Genomic DNA, 22,112 nt, shown 5'->3' with positions numbered 1-22,112 from the left:
ATTACATTTAAAAATTGTAGACTGAAAGTCTGCTGGAATGTGTAGTCACAATGCATTAATGCAGTGGCAATTTTTTTCTGACAAACACACTCAACAATTTAATTTCAATTTATTATTATTATTATTATTATTATTATTATTATTATTATTATTATTATTATTATTTGCCTTCAGGGCATTCTTGAAGGAGGAATCTCTGTTAATAAGTACTGAATAGGAGCTTCATAGGTGTTAGCAGGCACAGTTCCCATTTTAGGAATTGCTTCATAGCTTGTTTCAACAAGCACAAAGATCAAGTAGATAGACAAAAAGGTTGCAGAGGTGCATGGGTTGCAGTGATTATAGTTAACAGTCATGTTAGTGGAAAACTTCTCTGGATAGTGAAAATTTAAATTAAATAGTTGTTAGAGACTGCTCTTTCTAATGCAAATGAGGACAAATATTGCTTTGGGTGTATGTTAATAAGAAGAGAATCATAGTAATTGAACAAGAAGTCTTTCTTATCCACACAGAATATTTAGTGACATGTAATGTGACTTAGAACAGGACGTCTGTGCCCTTAGTTTACCAAAATCCTCAGTGACGTGCAGTCCCTTCTCTTCATTTCCCATATGTGTTTTACTGAGCTTGTTTATCTGTGTGTCATTGTAAGTTGTCTTTCTTGAACTTGAAACGTACTTGTGAAACTTCAGCTCTGCTCTTGGGTCTGCTTCCTTATCTCTCACCTGCAGTTTTGAGTCAGAACCTAATTTAGAGAAAGCTGAGGATGGATGGAGAGAACACAACATGAACAGTATTACTAGGCTATGCTAAATGCAAATCTATGTACCATTTGAAGTCAAAGATTCAAGAGAATCCACTTTAATTTCATCTTTGCTTCTGTCAAAAATAAATATTTTAAAATGTAATGGCTCAGCTCTTGGTTCAGGCCTGTAACATGTAGGCTCTATATAATTTATTCTGAAGGATCATTTTATTTTCTCAGTGACATTATTTTAGACTAGTAAGCCATGTGGTGAAGCAAATCAACAAAATTCCTTAAAATTTCCTGAGTAAGTTCAACATCCACTATTAGGAAAATCTGTTAGTGGCAAGTAAAACAAGAAAGAAAACCCAGCTGAGCAACTGAAGACATGGTCTAGAGGAAGCATTTGCAGTGCTTAAGAATGAAATATCTGTTTATATATTAACTGCAAGGAGTTGTTGCTTTATTCTTTAGTTTGCAATGCTCAGGCCATAACAAGTCCTTCACTCAGTCCCAGAGGCAAAGTAACAATATATGCAAAATGATTTATATCTTCTCTGCCTTCCTTGAAGCCAAATACTCATGTCTGCCATGTGGTGCAGAGAGGAGCAACACGCTGCAATAGTGCATGAGATCAGAAGGTGACAGGCTGCACGGAGCTCAAAAACATCTCTTATGTTTCTGATGTTGAAAAGTTTGTCTGCAAAGGGTGCAACATAACATGGGCAAAAGCCCATGTTCATTGTGTTCATTGTGAAGAGCTTGTTATGATATCTCAAGGCCTACCATAATTTTTGCAAAATTGCATACATTTGTTTGACTCTAGTTGTTTTTTTTTGTGAATAAACTGACCCTATTTTCCCTGTTCTTTTAGAACCAGCATTACGCAGAATCGCAGCTCTCCCTCCCTGAACAAGCAACTCATAATTAATATGGAACCTTTGCAGCCACTTACTCCTTCTCCATGTGAGGAGGAAGAAGTTCCTTTAGATGAAGGTGAGACTGTTTTCTGATTCCTGGCAAACATTACCAATATTTATTAGAAAATACACAGAGAAACATCTTGGTTTGTTACTGACTTAGGAAAAATTTTAATGATTTCTATTAGGAATACACCATTAAGGCTCTGTATATCACACTGAAGAATGATCACTAGCACAAAGAACTGTGCACAAGCCTCATGCAGAATACTTTCTGAGGAAAGTTACTGCCATTAAATGTTCTATTTATCATTTTTTTTTCTTAGAATTGTGAAACAGAAGAAGGTAAATAATTTTGGGGTAGTACTCCTTTACTAAACAATATCTGCAGTATATTTCTAGGTATTTTAGTTTATTTCTGTTCTAATACTAGGAAAAAATTCTCCAATTCTGTGAACAAAAGCAGGTGTTATTTGAACACTGGTTTAAGTGGATTTTGTAGAACAAGGCTTTTCACGTGTTTGTTCAGTCCTTGATATTTTAATAATTGCATTAAATTCCTATCTTTCTGAGATGCAGTCCTTACAAATAATGATGTGAACATCTTGGTCAGTTTAAATGAGGATAATTGCATTGTTTATAATAAAAAGGTAGCCAACTAAACAAAAATGTTTCTTACTTGAGAGATAGCAAGCTAATAGAATCAGAAGCTGGGAAATGCAACCTTTATCGCTAATTTGTTGTACTTAATTAACAGGAAACAGAGCACAGCTGATCTTTTGTAACTGTATTCATTTTCTTGGAGTATGTTTTGAATGTCATTATATAGGTGTCATGTGAAATCCTGTTTTTTTCATTGTTTGGAGTTTAGCACAGAATGTTGTATGAATAGCATGACTTAATTGTCTGTGTACGTAGATTATAATAATTAGTAGTAATAGCTGTGTGGCAGGTAGCTAATTTTATCAATTACTTATTTACCTCTGCTGTGAAATACCTGTTTCTTACAGGAATTCACTTTCTGGCAGCCAAGAATCAACTACCGTGTTCCTTCCTGCTCTCCAGTTCCCACTACTGCAGAGTTACAGCAGCTTGCTGCTTTACTTACAACTCTAAGCAATGAAATCCATTTTTGGAAACTGCTGACTACGTTTACTATATGCTCACTAGAGAGTGCAGATATGCTTCAAATACATATGTTACATATGCTAGACAGTCATGTTTCCTTTTAGGTGAGGAAATTGTTGTTATTATTACAGTTCAAAAGAAATATTTGTTCATGGGTTTCCTGTAGAATATAATATGCATAGTCTAATACCACTAACTGCCAAATAATGGTACTCAGCTCTTGTACAGTATATTCCTGCAGAGGACTTGGGGCATATCAAATTGCAGTCTAAGCTGATATTACAGCTCGGACATATATACCAGCTCTCCTCTCACCTTCCCACATGCCATGCCTGTGTGCATCTTTTTGCTGTGTGTTCCACCATCTCCCTTTCACCAACACTAATCACCTTGAAGTGAACTAGTACAAGGAGTTAAAATGTTAATAATAACAGTTCAGTGTCCCACTTCTTGCTGGCTCAACCTTTAAGAAATTCATCAGAGTGGTCCAGGCAAGGTGCTGTGCCAAAGGCAAGGGCAGGAGCAGGATCTTGTAGGCTGGGAGAGAAAGGGCAGCCAGCTCTGGGGCTGACATAACTGCAGTGGCAAACTGTTTTTAATGCATAACACATGTTGAACAACCTTGACAACTCTTTGGATGTTGAGGCCTTAGGTGGGGGCGGACAATCTGACAATCTCTTTTCCAAAGTGCCTGTAGATGCTGCTGAGCACAGTGTAGCCGTACCAGAGCTGGCTATAGGGCAGGTCAGCTGTCTCCAGGCTGTGTAGGCTGGCTTATGCAGCCTCCAGGACCCACACTCGTACCTCTGCAAGGTCTGATGCTAAACCTGCATTCAAGCTGCTGATGGTCAAGACTTTCATGTGATGCTGCACTAACGCTGTGTAGGCAGAGGCAGGCAACTCATCAGGAAGGCTGGCCACAGTGCTGCTGGCAGTTCATGTCTTGGACAGACTCGAGACAATACAATTTTTCTCTTCTAACTGAGCAAAACTTGGCTTATTCTTAATTTCATATCAGCTTTGGATATTGCAAGCAAAATACATGGCCAGAAAAAATGGTGATCGTGGTGTTATCCTTTTTAATTGCTGGCTTGAGAAAGCACCTTTTCTTCCTAAAGCTGCTGGAAAGGTTCAAAACTGAGCTATCAGAAACTGCCAGGTGAGAGGGAAAATTTTTTGTCAATTACTCATGTTGCTAGGGAACAAAGCAATCAGAGATTGTGCTAGCAGTCTGTAGGGGATTTTAAACAACCTTAGCATAATCTTTTCAAATGTAAAAATTCATATTGCAACCAAATATGAAAAAAAAAAAACCAACTACAGCCATTCTCCCATGTGAAATTTTATCTTCAGGTAAGAAAATGTATGCTAAATAATCATGATCATAAATGACTACTGTTCACGGGAATTAAAATAATGGATGTCTGTGATAACAGTTTAGTATTTATTTTAGCAGTTGACATTTAGATGAGGGGATTTGAAAACAGAAATTTGTTAGAATGACAGCAAAAGTGAGTTTTCCTGTTGTTACCTCATTCCTCAAGATCTAAATCTTCACCCAGCCCTTAAGGGCTGTGTACAGGTGTCCAATTACAAATTTTACCTCCAGATTTGGACTGGTGTTCCTACTTAAAAGTATTTTTTTGCTCTTTAAAAGTATAGTTATTTAGGTGAGTAACCTGATAGATTGACCACCAGTCAGTACTTCTTTTATCAACTTAGACAGCAAGTGTGCCAATGGAAAACTGGTGAAAGCTCAGAGTATCTGCCTTCTAGATGTAAGCAGCTGGTAGTCATGTTATAAGTGGCATTTGGCTTCTGTGAGAGAAACTGGCACTCAAATGTCAGAATGTTTCAGAGGTAGGATTCAGGAGCTGGGAGCTGATGTCTCACTGAAGTTACAGTCACTGTCAGATGACAAGCTCGTCCAAATTGGGGTATCTTAGCTAGTAGGTCTAAGAAGAGCTACAAGAATAAGGATGATACATTTCATGCACAAACAGAAGACTTCTGCCCATGTCAATTTTATTACCTCATTTTTACATTACTGGGAACTAACTGGAAGTTTGTAATTTGCAAGTCAATGAAACTGTTTTCACTGACATCCCCCCAAAAATACAGGGATTTGTTTAAAAAAGTATGTTGGTGGTAGTTTGCAGGCTAGACTTGCTGCTGAAATAAATGACAGCTAATCCATTTTCTTAATTATGCATCACAAGCAACACTTTTAAGTCATGATTTTCTCAAGATTTCTTCAGATTTGGGAGAGAAAATAAAGCAAAATGGGATTCCTACAGATGAATGTTTTCATAATTTACTTTCTTTTCTTTCTGGTTTTTTTTTTTTTTTTTGGTTAGTCATTGTAAAATAATGAACTCTCTACAGAAAGAATAGTAATATTTCTTTTCTTTTTCTTTCTTTTCTTTTCTTTTCTTTTTTTTTCTTTTCTGTGTGCGTGTGTACCTGGATATATCCTGAACATTTTCCATTAGTTTTTCTGTTCGTCTGTGTGACTCTTGCAGCACGTCCTTCCCTTCTCCAGTTTGGTATGTCTGTCTTCAGAAAACTAATCTGAAGTTCTCATGACTTAGGTTTTGGAGGTCTATTCTGTGTGTTTTTTTTTTTTTTTTTTTTTTTTTTTTTTTTTTTTGTGGGTACTGCTTAAAATTCTTCATCTTTTTCCATTACTCCTGGAGTGCTAAACTCCTATCTGACTCAGAAGGAGGAAAGAGGGAGCATGATAAATCAGAATCACTGTCCTGCATAGAAGCATGTCACGTGGAACCAAATTTTATGTGAATGACAATCAGATAGGCCTATAGAGGTCATTTCTACCTTTTAAATTTTGAAGACCTTCTTCTAAAGTCAGTTCATTATGCAGGTTTTGTAGTATTTAGAAGTGTGTTTTGGAATTTATCTTTGTCATAGATAGCCAAATTCAGCCTTTCTGAATATTCTTATTAGATCCTTCCTATAGTCCTTTCGCTGTAGAAATTTTTTTCACAACAGTGCAGTTGAACATGTTGGATTTCTTTTCCTAATTGCTGTAGCAGTTGTGTGGATGCCTTCTTTCACTGTCTGATTTGGTAATCCAGATTAGTTCCTATCCTGATGACATGGCAATTATTTTGCAGGGGGTGGTTGTTTTCTTCAAATTTCCTAGCATCAGCTGCAAGCAAGACTTGCCTATCTGAGTAAAAAAATAAATTAATTAATATCTCTATTAAATTTAATATGTCTATCTCTCAGATATGTGGTTTTGCTAACTGATGAAAGCTTCTAGGCCATTTGATATGTATGTGCTCAGGTTTCATACGTAAATTGTTTTCTTGATGATATTGACTTTTGCTATGGAAGCAATCAAAGTGAAGTAATGTCATCCTGCTAGTTGGTGTACCTTGTACTGTGTTTCTGAAAAAAGGCAGCTGATGGGAGAGACTCATTCTAAATTCCTTCTATTTAAAATCCACACTCCTTAGTATTTTCTTCCCCAGATGTTTCCACACTTTTTTAGATATGCTCACTGAGCTGGGTGATTTTTTAAAAGATTCTATTTTCATATAAAAATTGTATGTCAGTGGGCATCTGTGCTGTGTGTGAATAGCCCTTATCCTTTCCTTTATTCTGTACTAGTAGCTGTCTGTCAAAAGGGAACATGTTACTCATATTTACTTCTACTTTAAAACGTGCAACTACTACATGTTTTTACTGAAGTTATTGTTGTATCACTGGGGTACAAGAGATACTGAATTGGTGGCAATTATCTGATATCAAAAATACCTTATTTTTAAAAAATGGAGTTTTTGTTGCATCTGATAAATATGTATGGGAATGAGCACACACCAGCTGTGTATGCATGGTTGTCTGGGTGTGTTAATTCTGTGTACCACAGCACACGAAAAAATAGTCCCTAATGCAATAGTCCCCATAAATATTAAAAAAATTAAAAATACGCTAGTAGAATAAAAATAATTTTAGCTATCTGTTCACACTTTATGCCTGTACAGCAGGGGATGAGCACATTCATCATTATGTCTATGGTGAACAAACTAACTTGGATTTACAGTTCTCTGGCCATGTAGTTTAGCCCTTACAGGTCCAAAAACAGTTTTTTCACAAGCGAAACTTTTGTTTCAAGCCGACAATGCCTAGTACAACAGATAATTAGCTCTGCTATTTTTCTTTTGTAACTTATTTATAAATTTGCAGATTTTAAGGTGCTTACTGTAAGATGTATCTACAAAATAAGATCGCTACTTCTGTTAAAAATAAATCGCTCTTCCCCATTATCATACTTCAGTTCAACATATGTTAAAATTGATGTGCTTAAATAAAAGTTTCCTGCTCTTTTTTTTCACTGGTGGGAGGACAGTAGCTTGGAGGAGTGTCTTCTTAGTTCTTGTTTTCTTTGGGGGAGAGATTGTTTTGATTTTTTTAAACCACAGGTTGTAATTTTAAGAGGAGATTCAAAACCATCTGCCTTCTCTCATGCTCTGCATGAATGCTAAGGGTCTCTCTAACATAGTTTCTGCCAGTGATTAGTGTTTCAGCTGTGTTGCTATCTAGAATAGCAATTAAGGAAGCGGGAGAGTGCAAAGAGCTGCAAAATCAATTAGTTACTAAGAATGGTGTTGTTACCTTCTTGGCTACCTTCTGCAAAAACGAAATCAGAAAAAAAGTCTCAGGCAGCCCTGAATGAGAGAAATAGTGTCTTCATCTGGAAAATATTTGCTGGAAACTGTCTTCCAATCACTATGCAGGATTCACTGCTGCTATGAGGTCATGTAAAGTCTTTCTTCTCTTGAGACAGTTTTTTCCTTACTTGCCCAGAATTAATAGTAAAGACAAAGAGTTGCAGATTTATCTACAAGATTTCATTGTAAATCTCCCTTGTTTGTCTTTTAGCAGTGACTTGAAGTCTCTGTTTCTTCTGCTTTGCGTGAGCATAGTCATTTAATCTATAAATGAAATATTTGTATTCATCTACATGAATGTGTTTTGGTTGTCCAAGTGCCATTCGCCTCCTCAGGCTTTCACTTGCATTTGAGTGTTTGCCCTGCAGGAGGAAGGAGTGAAAACGAGATCTGCTGCATATTGAGATGGTATGGGCCTTGGAGGCAGGGAGAGGGAGTTACTGCCAAGATACTTTCCAGAAATCTCCAATTAAGTAGATATCTTTAATGAGAGAAATTGCTTGGTGTAAAACACAGATTTGCAGGACTGTTTCCCTTTCCCACCTTCTTTCCCGCATATTTGCAAGCATGTCATTAATTTTATAGTGCAGAGAGAACAGGAATGACAGATCACAGACTCGGGCAGCACATGTCATAAATATTAGAGACAGGTATTCTAAAAAGTGAGAAACTATGTCCTGTCACACACTTCTCTCTGTGGCTTTGATGAGTCCAGTCAGAGCCCCTCTCCCACTAGCACAGTGTGATGCTGTGTGTGTGGTTGCATTCCAGCTTCCAGCTCGAGCGAATGGTCAGCAGTGATTATCTATGTGTCATGCCTTTTTTAGGAACCCTGCTGCACAGAGAAATGGCCAGCCTTCTGAAGCACTGCATATAGCTGGTGAATGTGAAGAGTTCAATAGTTGCCCACAACTGGACAACTGGAGCACATATGCAGAATAATGTTTTCCCTAAGTTTAGGATTTTTCTCTTTTTGTTTATTCACAGGTCAGCTTTGATGCTAGGCTTGTTTTCATCACATCAGTTCCCCTAAAACTAAGGCCTGTAAGCACAGCATGGTTTTTTTTCCCCTTTGTAACTACACATTTTCTGCAAGTACTTTCCAGGCAGTAGTGGGGAAATGACATCAGCTGCCAAATTAAAGCTTTTAGAAAAAAATAATGGCTGCAGTGTCATTTTGTTCTACGAAAAACAGACCCTGAATGCGGTCCCTTTGTTTCTTTGCAATATGTTTTGATACCTTGGATATTTTTATACTTGTGTGATTCAGCTGTTACACTAGCAACTGCTAACTGAGATGGACACTGTGGAGGTTTGTATTGTACGTTACAAGGTATTTAGAAGTGTTTAAAAATAACCCCTCGTCCTGTTCCCTGCTGGGATATTTTTGTTGGCCATGTTAGAAGCTTGTCATTTGATTCATTGAGAGGGACTTGCATTGGTCTTTTGAAACACAGAGGAAGTTCAATGAAAGGTTGAAGGCAGTATGAGTAGAGTTTCTACAAGACTTTGAGAAGAGAGAATCATAGCCAAAATGGTGAAATGCCTTGTAAAAATCCAAACCAAGAGAAGCATTCATTTGCGGATGGTTAACCACTGTAACAAGGAAGTGTGCATTCGATTACTGCGGCATGGCTCCAAGATCACAGCCAGAAGGGCTGGTAAATTTAATTTTTAAAATTTATTTTACTCATAATTTTTTTTTTCCCCCCTCCTTCATAGTTGGTTGTGCTATTAGTGATCTACTGGTAAGAAATTGTGCATGATGAAAAATTACATTGAATACGTCAGAGAATAAGGGTGAATTACTGACAAGAGAAGAGTTACAAAGGAAGAAAGAATGAGGGAAAAAAAAGAAAAACTTAAATGAGATTTGTTGTAATGTTTTACTGAAATAATGGACTGGAATTATACTCTAGTAGATTTTTTTTGATTCAAGGGAGAAATACTTTTAAAATTTGATGTTTTCTGGCAAAACGAGATAGTTCTTAAATTTGAAGATAAGCTGATACTTTATCTTGAATGTTAGCTGAATGAAGCAGTGGATACATTTTGGTTTAACTGCAACTGGGTGACTGATTTGCCAGATCATAACTTCATTGTTACTGCTTTTCTCAGTAATGAATATTATAATATCCTGAATATTAATATCAAAAAGAAAAAAGAAGCCTGTTTCAGATCTCTTTTTCATTATACAGAAAAGAATGTGACTCAAAGAACAAAAAGTGTTGTTCTGGATAGCAGTCAAAACTAAGCTTTTTATTTGCTTTTATACCATAATTATTTTCTTTTTTGCAAAAGACAGATTGGTCCGTTCATTGGTCTGTATGCCTCTGTTTTGTTGATGAAATATGACGCTTCAAAATTTGTTTTTCCATGCTTTCTACAATACTTATGCTTTTGCATATGTGGATAGACAGGTTTCAGGTTCTCATGCACCTTTATCATGAATTGATAATGAAACTTCATTTCAGAAATAGGTGTTTACAGGACATTCAAGTAAGGATGTCCTGGCAAAGACCAGAGTATTGTCATGCTTGTAACATTTGAAAACTAAAAGACAGTAAGCATAACAGGTATGGGAGAGCCTGCTTCTTTCAGTGACTTCTCTCTGATGGGCAGCAGCTCCTGGCTGCCTTTCCATGATGACCACTCAGGGAAAGCAGTAGTATCTGTGAGAGTAGCACTGAACCCTTGTTTCAAAAATCATTAGTGAAATAGAAAAATTAGCATTCTTTGCATAAATTTTGTATTCTTATTTCTTAGTCTGTCTTCTAATGCATGCAAGCCATCTTGTACTAGGCAATAGTCTAATAATTTGTGTACTGGGGCTCTGGCAATTCTTATAAACCTTGATCTTGTGGTACAATTTCTAGGATGTTATTCCTTTTAATGTACATAGGTAAAAAATCTGCATATCAGCTTATAAAACCTAGGGACTGTGGTCAGCTTGTACAAAACTTATGGAGGGAGGTATAGTTCCTCAGGAGAGCCCCGTTCTGCATGTCATGTTTCAGAAAAAATGCTGATTTGTGCTCACCTAGGCTCAGCGAGGTTGCTGAAATGTTCCACATGTTCTTTTCTCAGGTGCTAAGCTTATACATTTGTTCCAGTTCTTTGCAGCCTTGCTCTCCTTGCCTTTTGCTAGGCCGTGAGTGATGGCAGTTCCTTCACCAGCTCCTCCCCTTTCTATGCTCTGCTGACAGACAAATCTTCCTTTTCACTCCTGTTTCCATTGCAGACATTTCTACCTCCCTTGTACTCAACTTAGCCTTTTCACTGTTTAATCCTAATTTTGAGAAGGATCAGCACTGCTGAGGTGGGCTTCGAGGGCAGAGATGGGATAGAGACAGCATACTCCAGAAATCTTGCTGTACTACATGCCCTACTTTGCTTTTATTTCTGCACTCTGGGTGTGCTTTGCAGGATGTGAAGAGCAGAATGGCCTCTGCTAGCAGCTGCACATACTGTGGCATTAACTGAACTCTGGGATACAGTGCGTGCCTGGAAAGACGGTTGCAATGCTGCGGAGTCACAGCACTTGCAGCTGATATGAGCTGGCAGCTGTGACAGGGCTTTACTCCCTTCTAGAAGTTCCAGTAAGAGTAAAATGAACTGGAACTGCCAACAGGAAAGCTCGGTTACTACCTAAAAAGTCTAAAACTATCAGTGATTTATTCTCCTTGCAAAGCCAGATTAAGTGTTTTATATGAGCATGTGAAATGGGTAGGATATAGCGTCCTACTTCTGAGGGCTGGGCATCTGGCTGTGGTGCAGATCCCACTTTGATGTAGATCCTCTGAAGAGAAATATTTGACTTCAGTGTCATTTTAGATTTTTTCCCTTTCCTTCCATTCCTTTGTGATCTCCATGAACTTTGCTCAAATGAAAGTTACTCTCTCCTTCAAGTAGTTCTATGGATAGTACATATAAAGTTTGTAATTAAAGTAAGTGAAGGAATGCACAGAATTTCCAGAGGAAATGATGAAGGACATAGGAAGGATCCATACCTGTTGCAGCATGATGGCTGTACTTGTTTACAAGCTAAATATTTCAATCAGAGGGATCATTTGCTGTCCTCTTTCTGGACAATATCTAATTTTTCCCTTCTCTACTTAAAACAAGGAAATTTTAATGTCCATTACCTTCTCCTCTACACAAATTCTAGTTCTTTTACAGATATGTAATTGTGTTTGCCTGTCTGATCAGTAAAGCTGTGTGCAGTATATCTAGCCACAAGATAAAGTGCAAACTGATTTTTTTAGTGAGAGCTTACACTTTTTTTCTGGAATGTTGTCTTTTCAGCAATTGCAGCTTCTTAGGAATGGTGGAGGTGGAGCTGCCCTTCATCCTATGAAACCTCAGCTGCTGTTTTTGGCTCCTTTAGAGAAACTAGCATCTGGCAACATTTATGTCAGACTACTTCCATATTCATGTTCACAGCATATGACCGCTGTGAACTTGTGTTTTATTCAGCTGTTCATGTTCCTATCTGCAGTAACAAATAAGAGTTTCAGAGGAATCCCAATATTTAGTGAAAGGAAGGTACTGAGTTTTGGCTTGGATAATGAGATTTCTCTGGCTCTGTTAGGTTTGTCCAGTTGCCAGAAAAGCATAGCAAAGCTTTGCTGTAGATTTATATAAGGAATAAAACTGGAAACATATTTACTTAATATGCCAGTATTATGTACTGTAAGATTTTGATCTATGGAATATAAATTGATTGTTTTTTAAAAAAAAAAAGAAAGAAAGAAAGAAAGAGAGGAACAAAGTGCTCTCAAATGTAATTTTATACTTGTAACATTTCTTCAAATCTGAATATAAGATAAATGTTAACTGTTCTAAAAGAGATAGTAGACTTTTCAAAATCCAAACTTACTCTTTTCTTAACTTGTGTCACTAGTATATTTCTTGTGGTCTGTACCACTTTTCAATGTCGATGCATTAACATGTTGTTCTTGTGCCTGCACAAGAAATCTCAGCATTGTGAGCAATACGTGCCATTTATACATCTGTCATTCGACAGATGTCAATTGGAGTGGCTCAACATACATATCTGTATACTGTAACATGACTGAAACTTTGCTATGGCCTTAGTCTGACCATGGCTAATAGTTATTTTTTCCCTCAATCCTTCAGAAATTTTATAGTATTATAATTTATTAAAAAAAAAATCAGCTTTATATATCTTTTTATATATATGTATCAAATGAGTTTGCAATAGGGTCAGCTAATGCTCAAAATTTTCAAATACTTATGTTAAAATATTTATTTACATTTGTATCAAACTGGCATAAAATGCAATTGCTTTGCTTTGATGTGACTTAACAACGTATGTTGTAAAATAGTTGAAGATCCTTCTGCTTTGATACTATATAATAAGATTTTTTTTTTTTTTTTTAAACTGCCATATTAGGAAAAGAGCATAGGGTGGGAAGGGATAGCAGAAGTAGTTGTTTGGGTCTCATGTGTGCCATCTTTTGATTGTGTTGCTTTGAAGTTACCAGCTCAAACTAAATAATGGACTATAAAGCTGATGTACACTTTGAAATTGTGGCACATTCAATTTCAATACAACCTCGAACATTACTGATTTGAAAATGTAACAACAGAGTCAAAGAACATTTGCCAGCTGCATGAGGAAAAAAAAAACAATATTAATGAAAGTTAATCTGATCTTCCTTGTTTATGTTCACTATGTGTGTTATGCATACTAGAATTTACTCTGGTGAAGGAGAAAAGGCTCTAAACTGTAAATTGAGGTCGCCTTTCTTTGGAGTAGTTGCAGCTGTCCTTTGTATGATGAGAAACATGATGGATAGATATATTATTGACCTTGAAGGGTCAGTAATATATCTAAGCAGGTATAGAGTGGCTTATTGCCAGGATTCACAAATTTGGGAGGTTAAATTTAGTATCTTTAATCCATACTGAGATGCCTATGTGGCTCAACTTACCTTTTATTCCATTAAGAGAAAGTGGAAAGCATTTTTGAAAAGAAAATTGTTGTACTTTTATATTCAATATATATGTAAATGTTTAGTATTTTAGTGTTTTAAAAAATTGGCATGCACCTCCAGAATAGATGCAAAGGATTTGATGATCCGGTGCTACTTGCAGTTATGGGATGCTTAGGAGAAAGGTTACCCTAAATCTCTTTCTTCTCACCTCATAATGTCTGTATTTTGTTGCATCTAGTGTCATTCAGTTGGTGATGACTGTAGCGAGTGCATTTGTTAATACAAAGATAATAAGTTCCAGCACAGAACATTTTTCATTTGAAATACGATGACTTTCTCTAATAAATATAATAGGAGAGGACAGAGCAGTTGAGAGAAGGAATTAATAGCTGTCAAATTAAGCTAATAAGGAGGCATCTTCATTCTGTTTGTTTTCATTATTGAGGACAAGTTTTCATTTCAGCTCTGCAAAATCTATTGGCAAGCAGTTGGTGGAAGATGCATTCCTATTCTCTCTACAGTGCTGGTAATGTGCTGCACTCCTGACAATATCTAATAAGCCATTTCAGGAAGAAAAACATCAGACAACTAATTTAGGAAGAAAAACAGTTATTTTTGTAGGTTAGCTTTACAAATTGGCTCTATCAGAGATCAAATGAGACAGAGCAGAAACAGTCTTTCTGGCTGAGGGTAACTATTAGATTGACTGTGAGGCCTCACCTGGAGGAGTGACAAGCTTATTTCCTAGAGAGCAGGAAAAATAATAGATTATAGGAGAAGAGATTTGTCTGGGCCAGTTGGAAGACTTAGAAGGGGAAATGGATTTTAACATCTAACATGCTTTACTGAAGGAGGGATGCTTACTGAGGATAGAGTCCTACAGCGAAGAGGTATTCTCTGATGAATATAACATGAGACACAAAGCTAGAATTAAGAAAGGAATCCAGAAGACTGACCTGTCAGGTGAAGAGCAAGCTGGCTCATTCAGGGAGTGCTTTAAAATGTAAGTCAGTTTAAAGTGTTCTATTTTTTTTTCTTCTGCCATTTCTTAGGTCTTTTCAACTTATTTGTAATATGTTATATATTTTATATGTTGCATTTATTGGCATTTCACCCCAACTGATATCAAGTTAAGTATCATTTTAAAGTTACCGGATTTTAACACCATATCACTCACCCAGTTTTTGGAAGTCTATAATCTGAGATAACCATGAACCTTACTTGCCCATTCAAAAGACAGTGCTGATGGAGCTGCACTTGGTTACATGGAAGATTCCATGGTGACACTCAGGCACTCTGATTTATAGAGATGTACTAGATGGATATTTCCACCAGAATGCATTATAATAAGCTTTAAGACTTCTAGTGATCCAGCCACATTTCAAAAGTTATTCATCTGTTTATTTAATTTCCTCTACAAAATTTTGATACACTAGCTTTGTATTGACAGGTTTTCTGCAATTGGTCTTTCTTTAGGCAGCATAGAACACAAATAAAACAACAAATTTGCAAAGACTATTTGAGTCTCTAGTAGAAGTGTGGTCATGAGCCTGTGTCTAGACCAGAGTGGGTCTATGGTTGGGTGGCTTGACATCAGTTGTTATGAAACTGAAATTGCCACTGGTATGTCTTGTCCTGAATGTGCAAGCTATGGTAGCTATGTTAGGAGAAGGAAAAGAAAAGAAAACAGAAGTAGATTTTAAGACCTTGTCATTCAAGAAATGCAAAATTTGTAACAGTGTGTACAGTATACTGTATTACCTTCAACTCTGTGGTGCAGGAATATACTTTTGCCATCTGGTCAAATAGAAGGTAGGTAGGTTTCTAAAACAAAGCTCATAATTTTGATACAGTGAATCTTTCCCTCCCCTTCTGCTGTTGACAGCAAAAAGGAGTAACGTGAGTGTTCATGTAGCTGCAGAACAGATAGACAATTTACCATGGTTAGTACTAAACTGGGAGAAGGGTACCAAGTCATAAGAGGAGAGAATTTGGGCAGGGAATTGGATTGTAAGAAACAAGCATACTAGTAATGCTAATAAAGGCTTCTTTTGAAGAGAGAAAGAATTTGTAAGGAGAGGGAGAAAAAAGACTCTAGTATAAGGAGGGGAAAGATGACTGGAAGAAAAATGCGATGTGAGGAGGGGAAGCTTTTTAAAGATGTGCAGCATTTTTATTCAGTTTCAATCATATCCTTCTTATATGGTATGCCAACCCACCTCTCTTTTTATCCTCTTTACTGTTAATAGGAATTTATCGTGATATTTGTCTCTTCTAATGCCATGCTCTATCAAAAATTCCTAACCTCACCCATTGTCTTATCACTTTATTTCTTTGAGACAAATGAAAAGAAAGTTGGTCTACTCATTATTATTGTTATTATTCCTACTTTGACAACAAATAGCACCAATTCACATCTGCACTTGGTATTCATTTTTATCAGAAGCCTGACTGTCCACAGAAAACGAACTGTTTGTATTATACTGGTATTAGAGCTAGCTGCATCATACAAATTTAATTGGATCTCCTGTACTGTAGTGTTATAAAAGGTGTTGTCCTCCTCTGACAGTGATGAAATTTTCGAGAGGCTTTTCCAGTGTTTGTTAGTTGTGTCTGATAGAGGTTTCAATATGCAAAATGGTTGCAGAATCATCTCTCCAACTTACATAGAATACTATTGGATTTTTCCACCAGGAAAGCAGAAATTTAGGATCACTGTTTTCATCTTTCTATCTACCTTTTTTTTTTTTCTTCTTTTTTTTTTTTTTTTTCCCCAGATATTCAACTGCCAAAGGAAGATGAGATTTCAGTTCCTGTGACTTCCAGCTCCCCAGTTAAGAACAGTGGGGACAGTACTGATCATGCCATTGAACAGGAAGAGAAGATGAAAGAGGAACCTTTAACCATCTCAGAACTGGTATACAATCCCAGTGCTAGCTTGCTGCCCACCCCAGTTGATGATGAGATTGACATGCTCTTTGATACCTGTCCAAGAGCAGAGAATGAGAAAGATGATACAGATTCATTTGAGGAACTGGAAGCAGATGAAAATGCTTTTATGATTGCAGAAGAAGAAGAACTGAAAGAAGCTCGAAGAGCACTTAGGTGGAGCTATGACTTTGTAATGGGCAACATAGAGGTGAATGCTTTCGTGAAGAGTTTCTCCAGACTTCTCCTTGTAGGCCTTGGACTGTTGTTGCTTGTGTTTCCTCTTCTCCTTGTTCTCTTGGAGTCAGACCTTCAGATCTCTTTTCTCCATGAAATCCGTCAGACACCAGAGTTTCAGCAATTTCATATTGAATATTACTGCCCACTTAGGCAGTGGGTGGCTTGCAAAATAAACTTTATTTGTGACATGCTGGGCAGCTTTTAAATTTTAAAGAAATAATCATACTACTAAGGGCTATATTCAAAATTTCAGTTCGTGCCAGCTTTCCATAATGCCCCTGGGGCCATCAGTAGGTGGCTGTCTTCATATTCATTTACTGTCACTCTTTTCAGGATATTAAATTTCCTTTGCCAACTTAAATTGCTCCTTTAGTTGCAGGCTTATACATTCACCTCTCAGTAACTTAAAAGAACCTTTTAATTGCATTTCAGTTTTTCTGCTCACTTATTACATCATACAAGATGGAGTAATATAAGTTAATATCACCCTTAATTGTAGAATCCATTACATTAAATGTAATGAAACTGAAAGAAAAACTTTTTTGAATATACTCCTTAGTGCAGCAATCTCTTCTAACCAATGCCTATGCCTATACAAGCAATGTTTATGCTGAGTTTTTGGTTTTGATTTTTTTTTTTCTGTTTGTTTTTTTTTTTACAATTTTATGTGTTTAAAATATTTTGGTAAATTTTTAGCAAAAGATAACTTCTGATGTTATTTAAATGTACAGATTAGTAAGAGTAATGCACAAGAACATGAAGTTTATTTTTAGTGTTTTAGCAGTGATTTGTTTTTAAACTGCTGGCTGGAGAATGAATGAGATTGAATTAGCTCTATAGGAAAGACAGCGGTTTGGGAAATACATAGAAAGTTTACTCAGGTTCAGTAGGGGCTGCCTGGGGGAGATTAAATGACACCAAATTTTTTCAGAAGATTTTCTGAAAGGCTTAGTTGTAAAGCTTAGGGAAGAGAGCAGAATTGAAAAAAATGATCCTTCCTGTTATGTCAGTTTGTCTTACGATTTATCAGTGCTTTAGAAAGTCTCTATATGATAGTCCAAGTATGTTTTGGAAGACAGTGAGTCTTCAGTCTAAATGTAGATTATTGTACATAACATGGAAGAAGACAATAGTAAGTAGGGAAAAAAAAGAAAAAAAAAGAAAAAAAAGAAAAAAAGCCGAAATCCTACCTAAATCAGTAGATGCGTGACCTGCTTTTAAAATGATAGAGAAGAAACATATATGCATTTTTAAAAGCAAAGCTTTAGACTGTACAGCTGACCTTGAAAGTATTCTACTGACTCACAATTAAAGGAATAAATGCTTTATGAGATGCATCTTTATTCTTGATGCCCTCTATTACTAATCTTCGAGACAACATATTTTCTGTGTGTACTGATATGCTTCCTTTTACATATAGCAGCATACCTACCCTCTTTCCCTATTAGTGTAAGCCCAGTTGCCGGATTTAATGCTGTTTCATGTAAGATGAATTTGTATATCTAGTTATTCCAGTATTGCTTAGAGAACATACTTCATTAAAATCTTGTCAATAACTGAGAGCATCTGAAAGCCCTCAAATGTACCAGAGAGGTTCTATCTGAGAAAGCTTCTATTGTTTTTATTTCCCTTGATCGCAGAGCAGATGTATTTCATCTTTAAAGTTGAGGAAACTCTGATTTAGACCTCAGAGTCTTTCTCTTGCTTAGAGATTTACAAATGGAAGGCATATGTGAGACTGTTTTATTAAGATATATAACCACAGCTCTTAATTCCTACTAAATAAACTCTTGTATTTTTGATGTCAGAGAGTTGGCTTGGCTTTCTCATGTAAGCCTTTACAAGTGTCTCGTTTGAAAGTGGCGATTTCCTTGCGAGATTTCTCCTTTCCTTTCTAAACTTCTCCAGTTTTTAAAGGATTAGACAATTACAGGGTTCAGAAGTTCCTTTTCTCAATGGAAAGCTTTCTGATTGCTATTAATTTCTCAAGCAACAAAGGCTAAATTGAACTGCCTTTTTCTCTTGGCTTCTTCCCTGACAATCTGTTCCACAGAAGAATCATTATTGATTAGTTACTTGATAAGGATTTCATCTCGTGCTACTTGTAACTAAATGATCCTTGCCTATGACATATAATAATCATTCAGCCTAGTAGAAATGGAGAGTAAACTAAAGTAGATATTGGGTCTTAACAGGAAATAATTTACTGATGCTGTTTTGAAAAAAAGGTATCAGAAAAGGTTTTGTGTGTGATAAAAACTGTGAAAGCTGGTGTCCTGCTGGACTACAGAGACAAGATTCCATGAAGGCTCCTGTTTGAGTCTGACAATTGCATTTAAACAAAAAATGAATAAAATCTTATGCTCTAAAATATAATCTTGTCCCTGTAAATTATAGCACATAAGAAGTGGGAGTATTGTTTTGCTCAATTTAACTCTATCAGAAAATGATCGAGTTGCATGAGAAAGTAATTTCAGAGAATGTGCAGTGTAGTGAGGTCTTACGTAGGGTTAAACGCAAAAGCATATATGCACATGTACTTACCTTTGCCACCTATGTGCATACATCCAGGCCTGGCCTTTTAAAAATCTTCCTTTTCTTTATATTATTCTCTAGACCATCAGCATAATTCAAATGTAAGTCACAAGAGTCTTCTAACATTAAAGGCCAGGAACACCTAATGTGCTCAGGAGCATATAGTTGGGGATACTCAGAATAGCAGTCTGGCATTTAATTGGTGAGGATGACAGTTGGATCACAGAGTATCTATAGGTACAGTATCGTGCATTTCTGTCTGTGCTTGGGTAATATTGTAAAATGTTATGTACTTGAAATCTATTTTGTGGTTTGTCTAACATTTATAAACACAACTCTGGGAAGAATTAAATATGGTTTTATTTCATTGGAGAATGGGGGGATAATATATCTGTAACTCGAGCCTTATCTTTGTACAGTGAATTTCACATTTCTATATCAACATCCTGATTGTTTTGTATGTTGATATGATGGCAGGAATCCCTAATAAAAATACACTGGAGAAAAACTTACTGCAGTTATGACTGTTGTTATGATGAAAGATGTTTCACCTAAAACACTATTTGTTGAGAATTAGTTGGTGCAAGAAATAGCACAATTTTTTTTTAGTACTTTAACAAATTCCTTCCTTATGTATATTTTTTCGCCCACTAGCTACAGAGACATTAAGAAATTTATGGCCTTTAAGTCATTAGTAATGTGGCTTCTGATGCACTTAACTATAAGCCCAATGGTTTGCCCAGTTACCATGTAAATGCTAGTTTTAGATTTGAGTGTCCACCAAATAAAATTAGTATGCAGAGAATACAAATTGAAGAGTCTGGTTTTAAAGTTGGGCCCTGGCTATAGACATATATGGCTGCAATCTTCTGGTGGACAAATCTGACAAGAGCATTATGCAAATAAATCTGTGCAGCTTTTGGATGGAGCTTGCTTATACTAAGCAATTTTCTAGCTCAGATATTGCAAAAGTACCTGATAAAAAGTATAGCCTGCACAGAAGCAACACCTAAGAGACGTGAGCAACAGGAATGCTATTTTGAGGAGCTAAATCAGAACCTGACGCAATTTTTTGAGCACATAAAAAACTTAGATACAGACATGTCTGTGCGTTATATAAAGCACCAAAATTTAAGTGAAATGTCAAGTGATTTGTAATGCAGAGAACCAAGACTACAGAATACAGACAGACCTATTTACTCAGTTGGATGTGGGTTATAACAATACTTTCAAGAGAAGTTGCTTTCCTGCTTTAACCTATGAAAACCTCAGCATACCCACTTGTTCATGTGCTTATTTGGATTCTAAGTGCTTAGCACAATTTATAAAAACAGCTCACGTAGTTAGGGCAAAAATTCAGCAGTAGCCATGTATGGGGCTGCTGAATCATGGCCTGAACCTCTGAATTAATCACCTGAAGCTAGCAGTGAGTCAGCCACAGGTGAAGGCAATTCACCTGTGCTGCAGGAAGGGGTGGAGCCTGGCTCCACCTCTCCTAGACCCATTTAAGAGCTGACTGCCAGTGGGGAAGGATCTCTCTGGAGATCTGCTCCACTGGAGTCTATTTTGCGAGCCCAGGATAGGATGAGTGACTTTCTTTCCTTACTCCAATATAACAGTTACGTTAGCCAAGCTCCTAGATATACCTTACCATCTGTATATCCATTGATTATACATATACCATCTGTATATCCATTGATTATACTTATACCATCTGTATATCCATTGATTATACAAGCCATAAACTCATCACATTTCAGTGGTTTGTAATTTGAGACTAAAATTAACATTTTCTATTAAATTACAAGTCACTGAAATGTCGTGGCAATTTTACGCTGGAAAAAATCTGGCTGCATTCATCGGAGCTAATGGTTACAATAGATAGCTGTAGATAGCATTTGACAATAGCCGTGTTGGCCAAATGGGAGATCACAAGCACTGAAATGCAAATAATACCTAAAAATCAAGGTTTCTTGAAATTAATGCTCATTTGAATTCCAAAGAAAGTGGTTGCGTCTTAAGTTTTTGTCAGTTTACTGTAGGTTTTCTTATAGATGTTTCATGTGGGAAAAAAAAAAAGTCTTTGAGACACCTTGTGAAGATCTCTACCACTGTAGTAGTTAAATGCCATGTTTCAAGATTTGGATCCCCTAGACTTACATCTTTCATTCTGCCCTGTGCGAAGATGAGTCCTTCACCAGTCCATCATCATGAGGAACTGGGAGGAGCTGGTCAGACATCTTGAAGCTGACTTACTTGTGGTTACTCTCTCTGCAGGTAGAGTATTGCTGCATTTCAGCCAGATGTTGACTCACTGCAACAGTTCCATCTTATGCTGTTAGAAATGTTCAGTTTCTCCTTATGTCTTAACACCAATGGACAGCTAAAACTACCACTGTGGCATTCTCTTACTACTCCTTACCAGAATAGATGGAGAAAACAAAGAAGACATGAGACAAGGACAAAGAGTTTACTCATCAATTACTGCCAGAAGCAAAAGTCTCAGAATAGGGAGTTCAATGTATGTAATTTATTGGCTATTGACAGTACACTAGAGAAGTGAGAACTAAAAGCAAACAAAAACACCTTCCTCCACCCTTCTCTTCTGCCTCCCTGACCCAAACTGTACAGGTGAACAGAGTGTGAGAGCTATAGTCGACCTGTAATACTTGTCTCTGGCACTCTGTAAGGGTCACAGTGGTCACTCCCCTCCTCTGCTCCACATGGGTCCGTCCCACGGAATGCCGTTCTTACTTAGCTCATCCTCAGCAGCCTTTCCATTCACAGCCTGCAGCTCTCCAAGCAGAGTTCTGCACGGACAACAGCTCCCCCAACCCTCCTGACCCACCGCGGGTTGCTCTCCAGCGCTGCAGCTCCGCCCGAGAAGCTTCTGCGGGACTCTCTATGGGCTGTTCCTCCTCCAGGCCTCGCCCAAGGCTGCACCGTGGGAACCTCCGTGTCT

General features: G+C 37.0%; 1 protein-coding gene across 7 annotated transcripts in view; it reads left to right on the top strand.

Annotated features, from left to right (window-relative positions):
• The window catches only part of FRMD3 (FERM domain containing 3), a 152,640-nt gene extending 132,982 nt beyond the window's left edge, over positions 1-19,658 (top strand). For all 7 annotated transcript variants that reach the window (XM_085212513.1, XM_085212515.1, XM_085212511.1 and 4 more), the window contains 2 exons: positions 1,620-1,741; positions 16,225-19,658. In XM_085212513.1, coding sequence (XP_085068639.1) covers positions 1,620-1,741; positions 16,225-16,820 — 718 coding nt within the window. In that variant the 3' untranslated portion in view covers positions 16,821-19,658. The remainder of the gene's footprint in view (positions 1-1,619; positions 1,742-16,224) is intronic.
• Positions 19,659-22,112: the final 2,454 nt, after the last annotated feature.

Source organism: Meleagris gallopavo, chromosome Z (genome assembly GCF_905368555.1).
Source record: "Meleagris gallopavo chromosome Z, MGAL_WU_HG_1.1, whole genome shotgun sequence".
Lineage (NCBI taxonomy): Eukaryota > Metazoa > Chordata > Aves > Galliformes > Phasianidae > Meleagris > Meleagris gallopavo.
The sequence above is the reverse complement of the archived record's forward strand: the minus strand, read 5'-3'. Positions and strand labels throughout refer to the sequence as shown.